We start from the raw sequence: 18,644 nt of genomic DNA on the forward strand, positions 1-18,644 counted from the left end.
CTTTGACAGGAAGGCTTGTCGTTGTAGTGAGAAGAGTGGACTCCGATTCCCAGAAGGCAATACTGGCGGTGGATGGAAGAGTTTCAGCCTGGGTAACAGGAGCGGTGGCCAGGAAGGATATTGCACCGAGGGTAGAAGAGGGAGCGCTGAAGGCTGCAGAGGGAAAGGAGCATACCAAGACAGTAGCATGCGAACTGGATGCAAACAGGACAGGAGGAACGAAGGAAAATACTCGAGCCAAGCAAGAGGGAAAGAGGCTGCTCGAGAGGGGCGGGAATCCAGGAAGCCGAGCCGGATGGGGAGAGGCTCGGAACCGAGCGAGCAGCACAAGAGGGCGGTCAAGTAGGAAAACAAGAGGAGGCACAGGCGGAACAAGTGCGGAGAATACACAGCGTGAGAACCTAGCGGAATAGCAAGGTTGCAACGCCTCGACTTCCGTGTGTGACGCCTATTTGAATGCGTCACGACGCGCGAGGGCGCGTGGAAGACTAGACCGCCGGATGTAGAATGGAATCAGCCCTTCTTCCATTGTCTCCATAGTTTCCATGGCGTGCGCGTCATGACAGGTCTGCACTGCTTGGGAGGCTGTCCCACAGCAGTAACTTCACAGCGCCAGTGTGCCACAGGTCAGAGATGCTTCAATGCACCAGTGATTCTGCCCAGAGCCATTGGGGATCCTGGGGCGTGCAGACAGACATATGAACAGACAATGATATTTGAATACCAACCCAGTAAAATACAAAGAAAGAGCTTGAACAAGTCCCCATGCATGAGATGTCGGTGTGGGGAAAATTGGAACACGCATTACCCAAGCAAATGAATAGTAATGAAGATATAAAAAAAAGGCTGAATTTGAACACATCCCCATACAAGAGATGCCAGTGTGGGGAAAGTTGGAACAAGTAGTACATCAAGCCAGTAAAGCAGAAAGCACAATACATTAGCATAATGTGTTGAATTAAAAAGACAGTGAACATAAGAGGAAGTTCTAGTGAAGGGAACAAACAAGCCAGTGAACATTGAAAGGCAGGATACCTGGCAGGAGAGTACACCAGAGGATCTGTAAGACCCAGAAGGGATTTCTTGACAGGAGAGTATACCAGGAGGTCTAATCAAGTTGTATAAAGAGTAGAACAGATCCCTGGCAGGAGAGTATACCAGGATGACCATTAAAGTTGTATAGAGAAACATATTAGTTTTGCAAAGTATATGATAAAGAAGTACATCAAAGAGACATGTTTGCCATCCTTAAGAAACTGTCATTTGAAAGAGACATTTTGCTGCTCCCTAAGAAGTTATTATTTGAAAGAAACACTTTTTGCCATCCGTAAGAATATATTGTTTGAAAGAAATAATCCAGGGGATGGGAAATCACTCTCTGGATCAAGGGACGCCTCCCTGGAAAAGACGGTTTCTTTTAGTTTTGGTAACTGGCCTTAGTTGTGGACACTTTTTGCCAAATAGAAGTCAGATACATTTCCTTGCAATTTTAGTGCGAGGTTCAGAGTAGTATGTTTTGGGACACAAGGACAGTTTATATGTTTGACAACGAGACACAGACTGATCCTTAGCCTTTAGTTTTCTAGGTGGGGAAACCCTCTTTAGAATAGGGACAGAAAGGTTTTCATCCAGCCCCTTTTTTGGTTTAATAAAGATGTCTGATGTTAAAAACATTACAACTTTGTGCCTGCCTCTCATTTCTGACCCCTCAAACTACCTCTGCCAAGAAAGGGGGGGGATTTTAAATTGCAACGTTAGATGCTCTTGTCCCTTAAATTGATTCAGGGATCAGCTGATCTACAGAGCCTGAAGCACCTATAGGCTTAGTTTACCTCACGCTGATGCAAGAATTCTACATAAATCTATAGAGATGAAGAGAAGGACCTGAACTAGGGTGGGGAAGTCAGCCAATCCTCACAGAGGGCCTCAACTACTATGAAGAGATAAACTATGGGAGTCCAACCAGGACGGAAAATGGCCCTCGGGGAGGTGACCAGTAAGGCCCAGGGGGCTAAGGTAAGGAAGTTGCAGAGAACTAAAGCGAGATATGCAGAAGGGGAGGGGGGTAAGATTGTTGGTTGCAGAGTCAAATTAAGTGTAAGCAGACCAAGGGAGATGGACCAAGAAGGAGAAAGAACTTGAGGAGAGGGTTAAGGAGTTTGTATAAGAATTGTTGAAAGAAGGGGAGGAGGGGAGAAACCTCCATAAGGTGAAGGAGGAGGTGAAAAGAAGGGGAAACATGGTATAACTTCAAGGATGTAAAGGCAGAGGTGGTAGAAGGAACTGAACATGTGAAAGACAGGAACATCAAGGCACTAGGGGAGGAAAGGGTAAAGAAAGGTATGGCAGAGGAGAGGAAAAGGTAAGGAGATGAAGGAAGCATTCACATCGCAAGAAAGGTAGGAGATCTAGAGTGAAGAAAAGATGGTGATAAACCTCAAGAGAATAAAGACTATAGCGGGCATCTAGAGAACCAGGACCCTGAGGCGGAAGGACCAAGTGATAACCATGTCAAGACTTCAGTACAGTCTGCATTCTTCCACAGGGTCCGACCAAGGTTTTGAAGAAATGACCAATCACACCACCACCTTCAGAGCTCCCCAAAAGACACCAATAAGGTGCTAACGGCCAGACAAAGCTCCTATTCGTACAAAGCCTGAAGTTGAAGAAGGGTGCAGGAAACATTTAAGCCAAATACTAAGATATAAAGTAGAAAAGGTGTGTGGGAAACGCTGAAGCCCAAGACTATAAATTCACAAAATATTTTATGATCCTCCTGCAAAAAAGACCCAGACCTGGGCATTTTGAGAACTGGTAGAACATTTGGTTTTAACATGCTTTACTTTTCACAATACACATCATAAAAAATAATCCTGACAATGTTAGTTTAGTTCAGACCCTACAAGTCTGTTATTTTGTCACCAACTTGTAGAGGTGTGTTAATAAACTATTTACAAAGCAAATTCCCTCATCTAGCCTTTATGTCTTGATCAATATCAGCCACGTCGCAGTGAATGTATCTTTACCAAACTAGCCCAGTCTAGAAATGAATTAAATGGAAAAGAGCGCATGGAACTGCCTGCTGATACACAGGCTTAAAAGCACCATCCAAAGTCTAAGAATACACTTTTTTTTACAAACTTTATTTTTAATTTTTCTTCCAAGAGCACAGATTTCTCAATTCCTTCTGAATACACATTTTTTTTTAAAAAGGAGGTGGGAATACGTTTTAGCCCACCAAGAGGTGCAGGTTGTAGAGTTATTTAAAACAAGTAAAAAAGCAGAGGATCTTGCAGCAATGTACCGTTATTAGTCTAACTGAATATCTTTGCTAGCTTTCGAAATGACAAAGGTATTATTCTCATGCAAGAGGAAGAGTCCAATGTGATCTTGAAAGGTGGAAGACAGGAATATGGAGTTAGCCTATCATTGCTGCAAGAACCTATTTTTCTCTTTTAAAAAACTGCACTAAACATTTAAAGTAATTATGAATTGAGATTACAGTACATGTTGTCAAGGGAATCGACCACTGTCTAAGAAAAACTGAAAGAGAACAGTCAATTGAAATTATGGGTGACATTGAAGTTAAAAAAGCCATTATAAGTCAAAGAAAAATAGTCATTAAAATGCATGCTGGTATAAGTAGTGCAAAGAACAAGCCTAAACATGAGAATGATTGAAAGAAAAAAAAAATACTTTCAAACTTTACATGGAGCAAAGAAGTCAACTTAACAGATCACAAAAGTCTAGAAGAGGGATAAGGCACTGTGGTTATATTTTGAGAAACTTTGTCAAAAGGAACCAGCCCTACAAAATAAAAACGACAAACTACATCAATTATTGCGTTAAGTAAAATATCCAAAGACCCAGTGGCAGCCAAGAGAGTCTGAAACGTGCAAGTTTGTGAGAATTAATGGTAAAAAACACACTGTTTTACACGTAAGAATTTAGATTGTATAGCTATATCATTGAACTGGAAGTAAAAGATCAATTTGCAATTAAATGAATGCAAATAATGTGAATGCATTGTTTTGGCCATATTGGCACTGAGAGCTAACAGAAAATCTCATGTTTAACATATTGCATGATCTAGTTTTCATACAAAACGGTTGGGTCCCCAAAAAAAGCGGAAACGCATTATTACAGCGTACTGTGGATCCAAATTATCAGTAGCATAACAAAAAGTCAATCTTGTACCTTCATGGTTCAATTGAGAAGTGATTATATGACAAATGTACTTACATGGTGCAACGGGCTGAGACGAGCGCCAGAGACTGGTCTCGAGTCTGGGGATTCAAAACTGCTGGCATGAAGGCTGTATCGAAATAAAGAAAAGGCCCATTAAACCTAGGTTGCCCCATTGCACACAATATCACTGCCAATTTTACCAAAGTGGCTATGGATGTCGTTTGGTAAAACTTTCTATTAGCCACATTAAAACCCTAGCTTATATTAAGGTGTTTGCAGTGAATGTGAAGGTTGCATAGTGGGTAATATAGACAAACATTCACATTTTAAAATGGACAGCAATTGTAGAGAGTCAGTCACATCCAGTGTGCCCATTTTCAGCCTGCTCGACACGCATGCAACACATCTTCCTTGTTGATTCAGTAGTCATGTTCCCCTCTTTTTGTCTGGATTGTGTTTGTTAAAGAGAGGGTGCACTCATCTGAAAAGGTATAATCATAGTCCCTCTTGTAACCTTAGCATATAAATAGGACACATGGAATACAGGTTATTGAATTAGACAATATTGTATAACAAGTGCTTTTCTTTATTGTTATGGCTGAATACATTTCAACCTTTCAATACATGAAAAGATTTCATTACACCCTTAACAAATACATTTCTTGACAATAAAAAGATTTTTTTTTTTTTTACAAACTAAAAGCCTACATAGAATACCATCTTTCCGTTTTTACAAAGTGATAATTCACGCATCGAAAGCAACCTGCTGGCGACCCTCTATGAATTTATATCAGTTAATACAATCTTTACAAATAGTAAAAATCTCGCTGTTGCTAAAATTAATTAAATGGGCTGTCCCCTAAAAAGCATTGTCCATAAATTATCCTCTGTTAAAAATCTATAATCACTAAAATAATATTGTAAAAGCACTTTCCTCTGATCTAAATGTTTTAGGCAGGATACAAAGATATGCTTCAATGTTTCAATTTAATTTTTATACAAAAATCAACAAATTCTCTGTTCCACAGGCCACTTCAATCTTATACCTAAACTCTCTGTTGGCCATAAATTAAAACAAAATCTTAAAAACCAGGGTTAAGATTTTGGACATGGAAACATAGTTAAAATATAAAGGAATTTGATTCATCAGCTTCATTTCAAATTTGACCATCTTTAAACAGTTTATAGACATTACATTCCACCCACGTTATCCTCCAGTCATTAAACCACAATTTAATAGTTGCACAATAAGGATCCGTCAACAGTAATTCTAGTGTAATATCTGCTGCAGACATTATTTCCAAACAGTGTAACTTCCCAGACTGTAAAGATTTCTCGTACTGATCTTGGAGTAAGTTTGCGATCAAATGAATTCTTGAGTTATTAGCATACTGATTTAACATACATTTCCTCAACAACACCAAAGATTACCAGTTGCTCATGACTTTAAATGATAATAGTCCCAATTCAAATCATATGGTGGGATGGAAGCGTCTCTTGTGCTAGATGGAATTATCAGTAAAGATCTCATACCAAAATAACCGGACAGACTCAAGGAATATGGCAAAGTATTCTTAAGTAAATAAAGCAGTGTCAACTGACACTTATCATACAGATGCTTGCACACTGACACAAACTTGATTACGCAGGGGTCTTATATCCCAATATGTGTAATCTATGACGTCATCCTAAGTGGCAAACCATAAAACCTATTAGCTGGAGGGATTGGATATGGGGAACATAACACGTATAGAATACATATGTGTTAGTACTTCATTGGCCATCAAACTACCTACATATAATACAGATTATAGCAAACATAATTACAGTGGGTTGGTCTTTGCAACATTGTTTAGCCGGTTGCCTCAGAGACCCATTGATTGGTTGGCATTCTCACCCAACCTTGGACATTCAACTCACAGCACGTAAGCAACCGAAACCCAGGTGGTTGGATTACATCAGATTATTCCACACCTTCCCAATGAGTCCATAATTTCTCATCAGACCGTCCACCAGCCAACATTTTCTGTATGTAGTTGACCTTGAAGCCTGTTCTCGGTTCTAGGACATTCAAAGGAGTGAAAGCACATCACTATCTTTATTCAAGGCTTAATGAATAGCCCTTGTTTTTTACTTCTGAGTCACATGTGAAGAAACCAGAAATATGTCAATTTCAGCCTCTTATTACTGCTATTTCATTCAATTATACTGGGTGTCGTTGCTCCTTTTGGCCTTGAGGGACCTGCTCGCTTTACCGTACATAGACTTTATACACTTTTAATTGTCCAATACTTGGCTATTTGAGATGTTTTCTTCTCTTTTAATCTTAGAGAAATAGGGCATTTCTTGAAGTAGCATCTTTGATCCCAAGCCAACATCAACTCCTTTTTGTTTTGCACATAAAGCTGTTATTCCAGCGTCTCCCGATGCTCCAACCCTGGTCGGCTTCTGAAGTAGTTGAATTGAATATTTATACGAGCTGGCATCAATGTTCCAATAATGTCTGTCCTTGTCACGTTATATATTCCTCTACAGCAAGCTTCTATGTATCATTTCTACCTTGCGTTACTACATATTTACACTTATTGGCCAGCAAGTTGCTTTGTCTTTTATTGCGTTCATGATTACTTTATCGTTTCGTACATGTTTCTCTTGTCACTTCAGTTACATCGTCACTCTTAAGTATGTTTATATTGTCTCAGCATGGCTTCATACATCTTCTTTATGACAACACTCTGCCCTCGTCAGATTTCACTCAGTGCTCCATGATGTATAATGATTCGTGCTGACATCATTCCATATGGCATCCTTCCACACTTTCAGCACAAGGGGACATTCGGAACGGCTGTCTAACTGCATATTTTCTCTAAAACACATGGGGTCCAACATATAGCCTTCTCCTGCTGTTCCAGTATGACAGCATTTAAGGGGCACGAGCTAGGGGAAATGTGTCACTTGCTCCTCTATATTCCCCCATCTGGTTGAGTTCTTGACCACATTCCTCGCTTTGCTCTCTTTTTCATTCTCCTTTATCATCTCTTCATACGATCGTTTCTTTGGGACCCATAGCTTTGTCACCCCCCTCAGATGACCTGCATTTTTAATTTGCTCATCCACACTCCAAGTCATGTGACAGCAATCACCTGATGGTGGACAGAATATCCACCATCCTACATATTTTATATGCTCCTTAGGGTAGAAATTCATTCCTGGATGTGAATGGGACACTTCTTTATATTCTCATGGGTACATTCTTCATTTTGCATCTGCTCTCCAGCATCTATAGCAATCATAATCTTCATTCCAATAGCTTTCTTGGCTGTCTTCTTGCATTGGCCCAAAATTACCCTTATGAGACAACATCCTAACGGTACCAATACTAGTACTGTGCCGAGTAATTTGAAGGTGTTTGTAAACCAAGTTGGAATCCCTGAGAATAGAGGTGAAAACCAGCCATCATCCTCACTTTTGTCTACTTCATCCTCCATCTTTGTATGCAGGGTTGACAAAATTGTTACTGCTTCTGTCAAAGTCTCATTGTCTTCATCATGGGCAGGTATAAAAATGTACAGCAAGGCGGCCCAATCTTGGTGCACACACCTCCTTCCGTTGCTGTGATTAAGTCCAGGACATACCTGTTCTGGAGGGCCATGAGCCTGATTGTCCTCAACTCTTCTTTGATTGCATTAAATCCTTTGTCATGTTGATCGTCTGCAGCAGCTCCTGTCTGGTGATTTGCAGCCACTTGGCATTCACTGTAGTCTCGATTCCTGGCAGGAATATAGCTGTGCATATCACTGCTGTTCTGCTGAATAACGCATGCTCATCTGAAATGTCATCTATTGATTTTGCTGAGAAGTAATTGTTTCTCCTCTGCTTCAGTAAAACAATATTTTCCTCCGCAGGTGTGTGCGCCTCCATCTTTGGGAAGTCTGTAATATGCAGGCCATTTTGTGGTACCAGCACCAATGAACAAACTCCTCCACATTATAGTGACAACTTTATATATTCTCCTGATCCACAGGCCCAATAATGGTCCATTAAGACTGCTGTTCTTTCTTTCATGCCTGGTACATCGAAAATTCAGTCACTCTGGTGATTCTCTCCAACTTTTACTGTACCATTATTTCTGAAGTATAAAGACGCATTCATTAGGGGCAGTATCTGCAATCGTACTCCCTCATTGTCGATCCATGTCAACAATCTTGCAATCTTAGACCATTGGGTTTTGCATTCCTTTTCTGGATTTGCCACAAGTATTTCCCATTATTCGGTCAATGCTGTTGCTCTGCACATGGCCACTCCTTCAGACCATCCTTCAGGCATAAGCACTGTTCCTTAAATTCGTAGTTCATCTTTCTCCCAGCATTCATGTATTTCCTTCCCTTTCTTGTGCTTGCATTGTTGCACCTTGTTTTCTTCAATCTTGATACCTGCTCCATTTATTCCAGGCTGATCATATTTCATTATCGGATGCATTGTTTCTGGCTTTTCCCTTGACTTTATATCTTGTACATAGTTGTCTTCTCTCTGAGATGCCGCTATATTCACCCACACTATGGATGCTGTTCTGCTTTGGAACGGTCTGCTGTTTAAGCAGTGCTTGATGTGTCAATCAATGTGCTTTTTTCACCGATACTTCTGTTGCTATGAATATTTTAGAAGTTCCCAAAGCATGAGGTATAAGGGAACACACATAGCAGCTTTCATCTGATGTTCTCCTTCCCATCTTTTTCATGCGCTGATACCATAGGTTATTCTTTAAATGAGCCGAATTGTCAAGATAAGATACCTTGATTTGATTTCCCCAACATCCCTTTTAAATCAAAATGAATGCCTTGTAACATTATAAAAAATGCTGTTTGTGATTTCATCAGGGGCAACAGTACATTTTCATTGTCATCTAACATCTCTGTATTGTTTCTTATAACTTGTTTAAATGTCACAATAATCAGGAGGAAAACACAAATTATAATCCAGAATGACAACAATTAGTATCCCATGGAAACTCATTGATTTCCTTGATGGTAATGAGCCTCCAATATACTGAAATCTCCTCATTTTTAGTCAACCTTTTTAATGTTTAACTTTACAAGTCTTTATGAATCACACCTTTATATCAAAAACTGCAAGGGGATTGCCACAATTATCCTAAAAATAATATAGTTATTCTTGGGTTTCCCAAAAATCGTTATGACATTAATGTATCTTCTTATTAAAGCTGGATAAGACTGTAATATGCAGGAGAAAACAGCATACAAGAATGTGTGCAACATTATTGCAAAAGATAAAGTTGAAGTGTGCTTTTCTTCTTTCAGCTCTGGTACTTTAATGCATAGTTCCTTTAGCCAGTCTTAAACAAAGTTCCAAGATAACTGCAAGTCTGCTTACTCCTTGTCAAATGTTAAAAAGAGATCAGCCTTTATTCCATGGTGCTGCTGTATTCTTTACTTCCCTTGTCTTTACTCTTGGCCATGCAATGAGTCTGCATACGCAGAACCTCTTCTCTTGCTTCACTGCGGGTAGCTGCAGGAGGGGTCAAAGTATCTCCTTCATATGGCTTGATGTCGTGCAAATGACGCCAAGCTCTTCGTCCGTTTAACTTGGCTGCTGATGTGCGACTTTCTCCACCTCGTATGGACCTTCAAAGCTATGAATGCTCCAAGGGCATACACATTTGCATACCAGCACCTGGTGTCCTGGGTATAAGTTTGGCTGTTTTAACAAATCCTCTGCTTCAATAAGTTGATCATCTTTGTCTCTTCTCTTTGACCCCTCCCTTCGAGTCTGGACCTGTTGAGAAATGAAACAAATACTTGCAGTTATTGTTGTTAGATAATCATGCATCTCGTCACCCAATGTCTTTGCTACACTATGGGCATCAGTTTTTAATCTAATTGGATGAGCAAGGGGGGGGGGGGGGTTCTCATGCAGCATCCAGTCACTAACTCATGAGGAGTTAGATGTGATCTGAGCCAGGCTGATTTCTTAAAGCGTATAAGGCTCGGGGTAGGCAATGTAACCATCCCTTCTTCAAAGTTTTCTTTATCGTTGCTATTCTTTCCTTCAATAATCAGTTTAATCGCTCACAAACGCCATTCGCCTGTGGGTGATAAGCAGAAGAAAACATGTGCTTAATTCCCAATGAAAGAACTATTTGTTAAAACAGCTCATTCACAAAATGTGGTCCATTGTCAGACCGCAGAAAGTCACACACCCCATTTTGGGAACACTTCACGCACAAGGATTTTGGCAGTGCATATGGCATCAGGGTGTGTGCATGAGCCTGCCTCGATCCATCTAAAAAAAGGACATACCACCAGCATATATCTGTAACCGTTGCATGTCTGCAACAGGTCTACATAATCTATATGTAGATGTTGAAATGGGTCATTGGGTCTAGGAATTCCTCCTCTCACTGTTCGCAAAGTGTGCCCTGCAGTACATTTATGGCACACAATGAAATTTACAATAAACTGTGCCACACGTTCTCACAGATTCACCGAGAACCACTCTTCTGCAATTGTTGCAGCTAGACTCTCTCGAGTCACATGCGCAGGTTAGTGGAGTTGCTCCAATGCTACCCTTAATAATTCTAGAGGCATAACTGGCCTTCCAATGCTAGCATTCCAATGCTATGCGGTCTTCAAATTGCCTCAGTGGAGGATAAGGAACACCCCCGCTTCTTCCATAGATCCTTCTCTTCCTGTGGTGCTCGCCATTGTATTTCAATTATCTGGACAATAGCATGTTAAAGCCCTCCTTTACCAACATGCACCGTCCTATAATTTGTTTAACACTTTCGATTTCAAAATCAGAAATGGCTGGGAAATAGGCAGCCTTTTTGGCTTCTAAATCTGCTGCTTTGCTTCCACGATAAATTAAATCTGTCCTTTTAGAATGCTGTGCGCATTTTAAGACTGCAAGCGTTAATGGGAGTGCTAGTACTTCAATGTGTTTATCCAATAGGGCTGCACGTTGCACTGGAGTGCCATTTGCGCGGAGGAAACCCCTACTTTTCCAACGTGACAGACCTGCATGCACGGTTGACATCACATAGGCGGAGTCAGAGTACACCGGCACTTCCTTATCTTCAAATCTCTGAAGTGCAGCGATAAGCGCCACAAATACTTTAGCCTGTGCGGAGTAATGCGAAGACAATCTCATGCTTGTCATTACTTCAAATTCACCCTTTCAGTTCAGTTTTACTACCGCTAATCCAGTATGCTCTTTGCCAGTCTTTTGATCGATTTTCGAAGAACCTCCAACCCCCGAGGGCATTTTCTCTAGCATGGGGAATTTCATTATAATTCTCAGTAAATCTTGTGCAATCATGTACATAGTTCCAAAAGGAGTGTGGGAGCATGAACATGGGTCAAATATCCTGTTCTATGGAATTTCTTCTACTCAGGAGGGTCTACCACCACGTTTTAGCCCAATACACCCGTCATAGAGGAGAAATATCTATTTTCTCCTAAGTCTTTGTCCCCCACAAGGGCAGTCCAGCACCGAAATGCTAGGCAAATATCCTCTGAAGAAGAGCACCATCAGCAACCCCAGACACGTGTTTCGGCCTAGTCGGGCCTCATCAGTGAGGTGAAGCTGATACTCTCTAAGACACAGTGAGCAAGGGGTCCACGTCTGGATTACCCTAAAATGTGGTTGTAGACCCTCCTGAGTAGCGTCCCATAGAACAGGCTATTTGGCAGTGTTTGTTCTCGGCAGAGGGGCTCCTAGACCTTTTTGTGCAATCAGGTACATAATCATCCTCTCCAACTGGTTCAGCTATGAACGTTGCTGGGTTCACTGTTTTGCATCTGACAATTTTAATCGCAGGATTCAATATTATTACATTGTATCCTGATGCCCTCTGTGTGGCCAATGTACTCTTAAGTGTCTCTAAAATCACAAATAATGCATGCTCAATAAATAATGTTACTGAACATCCCATTGTTATACTTTTTCAATCACAAATGCAGCAGCAGCTAAAGACCGCTCACAAGGATAATGCCCTTTCACAACTGGATCTCAAATCCTACTATAATAGGCCAATGGTTTGTGCCCATGTCCTAATGTTTTTTGTTTAAGGACTGCTGTCATAACTTCTCCATTTGAATGGGAGAATAAATCAAATTCTTCATGATAATCTGGAATCCCCAACAAAGGGGCTGTACTGATCGTCTTTTTTTTAATTCCTCAAATCCTTCAGTCATTTCATCTGTCCACATTATTTTACTCTTACCCACCTGTGCTTCTTTAAGCCCTTTTAAAACTGGATGAATGTATGTACTGTAATCCAAAACTCAGGCCCTGCAATAGTTACCTATGCCTACAAATTGTTGCACTTCCCTCACGGTTTTAGGTTCCGAGGTCTTCATAATTGCTTCTGCCCTTTCAGGCGTCACTTTCCTCCCTTCATGAGAAATCAACTGTCCTATATACAAGAGCTCTTCTCTATCCACGGTTTATCCTTTTCTCTGCAAGGATAGTCATGGGCTTAATGGAATCTTGTTTACATCTTCCTTCTGTCTCACTGCACACCAAAATGTCATCCACATATTGAACTATTGCACTTTCGAGCTGAACATTGCATAAGTTCATATGGAGGGCTCCATTAAAGATTGAAGGAGACTCACAATACCCCTGGGGTAATCAAGTATGTTTCAGGCAAAACATTCTATAGGAAAAGGAAGTCAAATCCTGTTAGTCTTGGTGAAGGGGGATTGAAAAGAACACATTTTTTAAAAATCTATGACTACAATATTTGGTCTTGGATGGGATGTTGCACAATATTGTCACGGATTTGGAACTAAAGGAAACTCAGCTTCGACTATATTGTTCAGAGGACGAAGGTCCCGAATAGATCTCCACAACCTCTCCATGAGTTTTCTCACTGGGGACATAGCCGTGCTACATGGAGAATTGGATGGTAACAATATTCCTTGCTTCATCAAAGTGGAAATGGTCTCAAATATACCTTCATCAGTCTCTCTAGACATGTGGCAAAAGTGTTTTTGGCTTAAGCTTGATTTGAACTGATCCTACTCCTTTTAATAGACTTGTGTTCCATAAAATCTTTTGTCACTTTTTCTAAATCTTGCTCAACAAATGAAGGTGTCTTTTTTACCAACGCCATTCTCTACAGTATTTCTTATTGTCTACCTTTATCCAATAAGTGAGACTTATGAAAAATACTAATTGATCATCTGAATACTCATCCTTAAACAATTCCTCGTCTGTCAAATCTGTTATCATATATCGTTCACTGAAGGTTATCACTGTTCTCAATCCTCTTCCCTTATCATCTGTCCCAAGAAGAACCACCCTTTCCTCTCGGACCACTACTGCTTCTAGCTCCAAAGGGATAATCTGTCCTTCTTCATCATCCATAGGGATCTCTGGTCTAAACAAAAAGGTATTCTTAATAGTTTACCCATCAATCTGGGCAACAACGATAATAAAACAGTCACTCCATACAAAAATACTTCTGGGTCCAAAGGGACCCCTCCTAATGCTTTCTGGCCTGTAAAGGCTGGTATAAACTCCCTCACATTCATATAATATATCCCTGGAGTGGAACACACTATTCCTTCATCAGTAAAAGATATTGTCATGTTAAATTTCGTCATTAAGTCAAGCCCTAATATGTTAACTGCCGTTTATCCAGAATATAATAATGGCATAGACAGGTCTTGTTCTCCTATAGATTGGTAATTCGTCTGTAAAAGGAACTAAACTCGTTGGCCCAGAGAATCCTTGCATGTTCATTACAATAACTGACATTGGGCATTTTCCCTCATGGACACAGGAACGAGTTGCTCTAGTGTCATAACCTTCAACCTTGGTTCTTCTTGGGGGTCTGGTGTCACTGATAGTACTGAACACATCAGGTTGCTCTGTGGGCTATTCTATTGTGCATATAAATGCATCCCTGTAACTGTGAAAGGATTTCCTCCTACCACAGTCACACTCCCCAATTTGGATGCAGGTGATTGCTGTGCTCCTGTGGTCATATTCCATTATGGTACCATAGCCTGTTGTGTCTGTGCTTGCTGCGTTTGTACCTGTTGTGCTTGCTGAATTTGTACCTGTTGTGCTTGCATGGGTACTTGCTGTGATTGCTCTTGTGGCAATTGCATTTGTAATGGTGCTTGCTGCATTTGCTTTGGTTGTGGCGCATATGTCTGAAACCGCGTGTGATCTTGGGCATAATATTCCTGTGGTTCCGTATCATATTGTGGAGCATAGCCCACCCCCACTCTTGGAGCTTGCCAATTTTGCTGCATGCTTCCTCGGCTTCTACATGTTCTAGCTATGTGTCCTATACATCTGCAATTCACACATTGTTGCAGCTGTACACCATTAAATCCTCCTCTTCCCTGGGGGTTTTGAAATCCACCTTGTCCTTCTCCTCTAGGCCCATTTCCTCTTCCCCTTGGCCAAATGTTGCACCCACTCTGATCTTAGGGGTACCCTGCGTTATTTTGCTACCCTAACTGCATCTCCTGCGTCACCCCTCCTTCATTGCTCGTCAATACTGCTCCCTCTATGGCTATTTTTGACAACTTCTTCTGGACCAACTTCACTTCCTCCTACTTTCTTCTTGTTCTTCTCCTGCATTATCCGGCACTGATGCATGACTGTCAAATGTATTTCTGGCCATGCCATTGCTTCCATTCCCACCAGTTTCTTCAATTGCCTTTGCACTGGCTCAGGCAGTCACAAAATATGGTAAAATAAGGTTACTGTTTTTCCCCATGATTCACGCGTCTCCTGGCGCCCTCTGTCTTGAGTATAAGCAACAGGATCTTCATCCTCCCCCATTTTCCTAGTCATAATCAAACCCATATCTAACATCTAGCTGATATATCGGGATACTGAACTCTGAGCGCCCGCCATATGTCTGCTCTGCTATTATTAAATGGCGATCCATCATGTGTTGTGTTTTGTGCAGTCACACCTCCGTATCCTGCTTGTTTCCAAATTTCGTCAGCTCTCTCCCCATGATAGCTGCTAGCTCTCTCTAGCTCAAAAATCAATTTTCCCGCACCGGAAGTTAAACACAGTAATTTACATCTTAAATGTTCTTTATCCATTTGTGGACACAGTATATATTGCTGTCGTCCTCGCGCTCTCTCTAATAATGGGAATTGTGAAAATCCTGGTCCATAATCAAATCTGCCTACACTTATCATTCTGGTGGGGCTAGTCTCACCCGTGTGTCTTCATCCTAGTAGTGCACTTAACCTGCTTACATAAGGCGGGAATACATCCCCTGCATTGCACGATCGTACTTGTGGTCGCTCAGTGTATGGTGTTGGCTCTGGTGTTCTCTCTTTAGGGTCTTCTAAGTCTGACCATTTCACCCCTTTTTCTGCACTCTATTCTTTAAAAAATAAAACGCCTGCGCCCTCTCATTTTCTTCCCTTTCTTTGTGTGACATTATGCCGCAGCTTGTATGGCTTTCATCCCTTTACACATAATTAGGATCTAATCTACTTAAAGACAGCGTTCTGTGCTTGTCTGTCATGAAATCATCTGACCTACCTCCAGCTTCCCTTGAAAGAGCTTCTTCTATGTTCTCTTGGGGTTTATACCCTTCTTTATCCCCCATTTGCCTATATAAATCCCCAAGCCATTTTTCTACGTTTTCTAAATCTCGCCCATCACCACATGATGATATTCTTGGTATCCCTTGCAGCTCCCTGCGGAGCTGTTTTGATCCTGTCTCTTTCTCAAGTCATTCTTGTGCTTCGATTGGCACTATGCTGTTATGACATAGATAATCTATCTCGTCATCTTTTAGGCCGTTACTTCTTCCCTTCTCATCTCCCTTAATTCATCTTCCATTTGCCTTCTTTGCAACCTACGTTCTTGCCCTTCTTTGCGCTTCTACCTCCTCTCGTCTATTCTAATCTCTCCTTTTCTTTCCTTGCTTCATATCATCTTAATTCTTCCATTTGCTCACATTCTCTTTCTGCTCATTATATGCCCTCTCTTCTTCCTTTTCCCACTCTTCTCTCTCGAACCCCATCAATGTCCTTTTCATCCAGCTTGAGTAACATCTGTTCTCCAATCCATTTGTTCTGTACTATTGTTATTCTCCTAGCTTTGTCCTTTATTTCTTTCTGCTTTTTTGCTTCTTCCTCTATCTCCATATGTTTATCTTGTCGGTCCTTCCTCTCATCACGCGGTTTACTTTCATCACGTGTGGAGATATATTTGCATTCTCTGCATTTGCTCTCTTCCTCGTCATCCTCACTGTTATAAGCAGGGGGCTCATATGTCAGATTAACATACCCGCATCTGCTTTTAATTTGTTTAAAGGATAAAATCCCTTCTTTTTTGTGTCTATGCTCTTGTTTTCAGGAAGGGGACTCAAAGGCGTTACATCCTCCCCTTTATGCCGATTAAGCATCCACTCCTTCTCTGCTGGATCTTCTTTATCACTCCGATGCATGTTCCATAGTTCCAAAACAGCCAACCTTTTCTGTAACTTCTTGTACTTATATGTAGCATGCAAATATGTTGTCATATGTCACAATACTGTTGTTGACAACTAACCCGCCTGAGGCCACGGCATAAGTGTCTTATTAGTCGTGACTCAGACCCATTCCGAATGAAATTTCCTTATCTTACGTGTGTATCTTGGTGATGTCCTGAATAAGTGTAGAAGAGGAGTGTCTCCCATAATGACAAGTCTCTCTCGACTGTTCATACTTACCCGATTGTTTATTCTTCTCTTTATGTTATCAAATATACCAAACTGATCAATTGGGCAGGCACCATCAATTGCTGTTTAATTACCTGAAAATCAAATATCTGCTTTTAAAACTCTACACAACGATATTCTTTTTGTTCCTTCGTTTACACTTTCTATCACTTTTAATATCTCGTTGTTCTACAATTAATAATTTAGGAGTCTCTTCTTTATTTATTTATTCATTAGTTGCCTTTAATTTTTATCCTTCTGATTGAGGTCAATCTCTTGATCAAAACATCTAAAAATCACCTTAATTTTTTTGTATCATTTTATATCCACTAGTTTAAACACAACAAAAGTTTTATACGGACATATTTATAACCCCACACATGTGCACTCATTTCCCCCTGCGCACACCTTCCTTTACTATCTTTAGTAAATGTATCTCAGCTCATTTTTGCCCCATTTTGGAGCTGATAGAATCGAGAATCTTGTTGGGGCAAACCGTAATCAAAAAGGAGCTTTTGAACCCGTAGTGCAGTAATTTATTTCTTCCCAGAAATGTAACACTCAGGTGTGCATAAAAACAGTCTGAGCGTTCAATTGATTGAAAGATGTTTGAGGGATGAACAGGACACGCTGGAGCCCTGATGGCTGCAAGGGAAACACCAGATTAGAAATCGATAGCAGGACTCTGTAAACAAGCATCCAAAACCAATGTCCGTGAAGCAGGCAAATCTGAAAGCGGTCTGGGTCAGAATCCAACGTAAAACAGGTGAGATGAAATCAGGAGACGAAATCAGAGCCAAATGGAATGTCCGAGTCGTAGCAACAAGACGAGGCAAAAGTACAGTGGGCAGAGCAATGGCAGATCCGTAGAACAAGCAAAAGTCAAAAAGGCAAAGAACTAGAATCACAATAACGCCACTAATGAGGTCCGAAGAAAACAATCAGAAGCGCCGAAAAATGAAAAGGGGCGGCCCTAAATTGGCGTGGCTACAACGCGGGAGTCACGTGAGCGGAAACCAAAAGGAACACGCGACTGCAGACGCGATAGAGGCCAGCGTCGCCATGGCAACCCCCAATGCCTTCGAAACAGTCCTTTAGGGGAACGGACGCCCGCAGTGTTGTTAACACGTTTACTACCTCACTTGTTTCCTGAAGAGCTGCCAGGTAAGCGGGGAAGCACGCTAGGTAATCGTGTTCTGACAGGAGCTTGACATGCACTCTTCTTGTAGGCTTTGCACGAGGTATCCTTAACACCCCTATTTGGAGTGTTTTTAGTGCGTACCCTTCCCTCTCCTTGGAACTGGGAATCGAGGTATCTACTCTGCTTTATAATCTCCAAAAGTCCCATTACCTTTATATATATATTATTTACAACACCGTCCTTCCCACTTTTATTTGCCACTCTCAATGTTCTACTTGCATCTGTGGCTCAGCTAGAGTCCCTCGGCATTGACTCTCCTTCAACCGACCAGTTCACCTTCCGTCCACAGGGCACCTGCGGGGACCGGGCAGGAATTTCATCAAAGGGGAACCTGACAACTGTATCTTTATTCACGTGATTTCTTGTGAGCCGTTCGCCAAAGGAAGCTCTGCGGTCTTCTGGCTAATCTCAGGACCAGCCAACTGTCTGAGAATCTGGATCTGGGCATAGGTCGATTAGACCTGAATCATCCACAGTGCTACCAACATGTGCTTTAGCAACTCAAAGCGTCTTATGTGCTAAATGGAATGATAAAATAACCGG

The 18,644-nt window shown here is 41.2% G+C and overlaps 1 protein-coding gene across 2 annotated transcripts in view; it reads right to left on the reverse strand.

Annotated features, from left to right (window-relative positions):
* The window catches only part of ARMC2 (armadillo repeat containing 2), a 948,787-nt gene that overhangs the window by 788,857 nt on the left and 141,286 nt on the right, over positions 1–18,644 (reverse strand). For both annotated transcript variants that reach the window (XM_069606547.1, XM_069606546.1), the window contains one exon: positions 4,243–4,315. In XM_069606547.1, the coding sequence (XP_069462648.1) occupies positions 4,243–4,315 (73 nt within the window). The remainder of the gene's footprint in view (positions 1–4,242; positions 4,316–18,644) is intronic.

This window comes from Ambystoma mexicanum, chromosome 4p, assembly GCF_040938575.1.
Source record: "Ambystoma mexicanum isolate Mex_15411 chromosome 4p, UKY_AmexF1_1, whole genome shotgun sequence".
Classification (NCBI taxonomy): Eukaryota; Metazoa; Chordata; class Amphibia; order Caudata; family Ambystomatidae; genus Ambystoma; species Ambystoma mexicanum.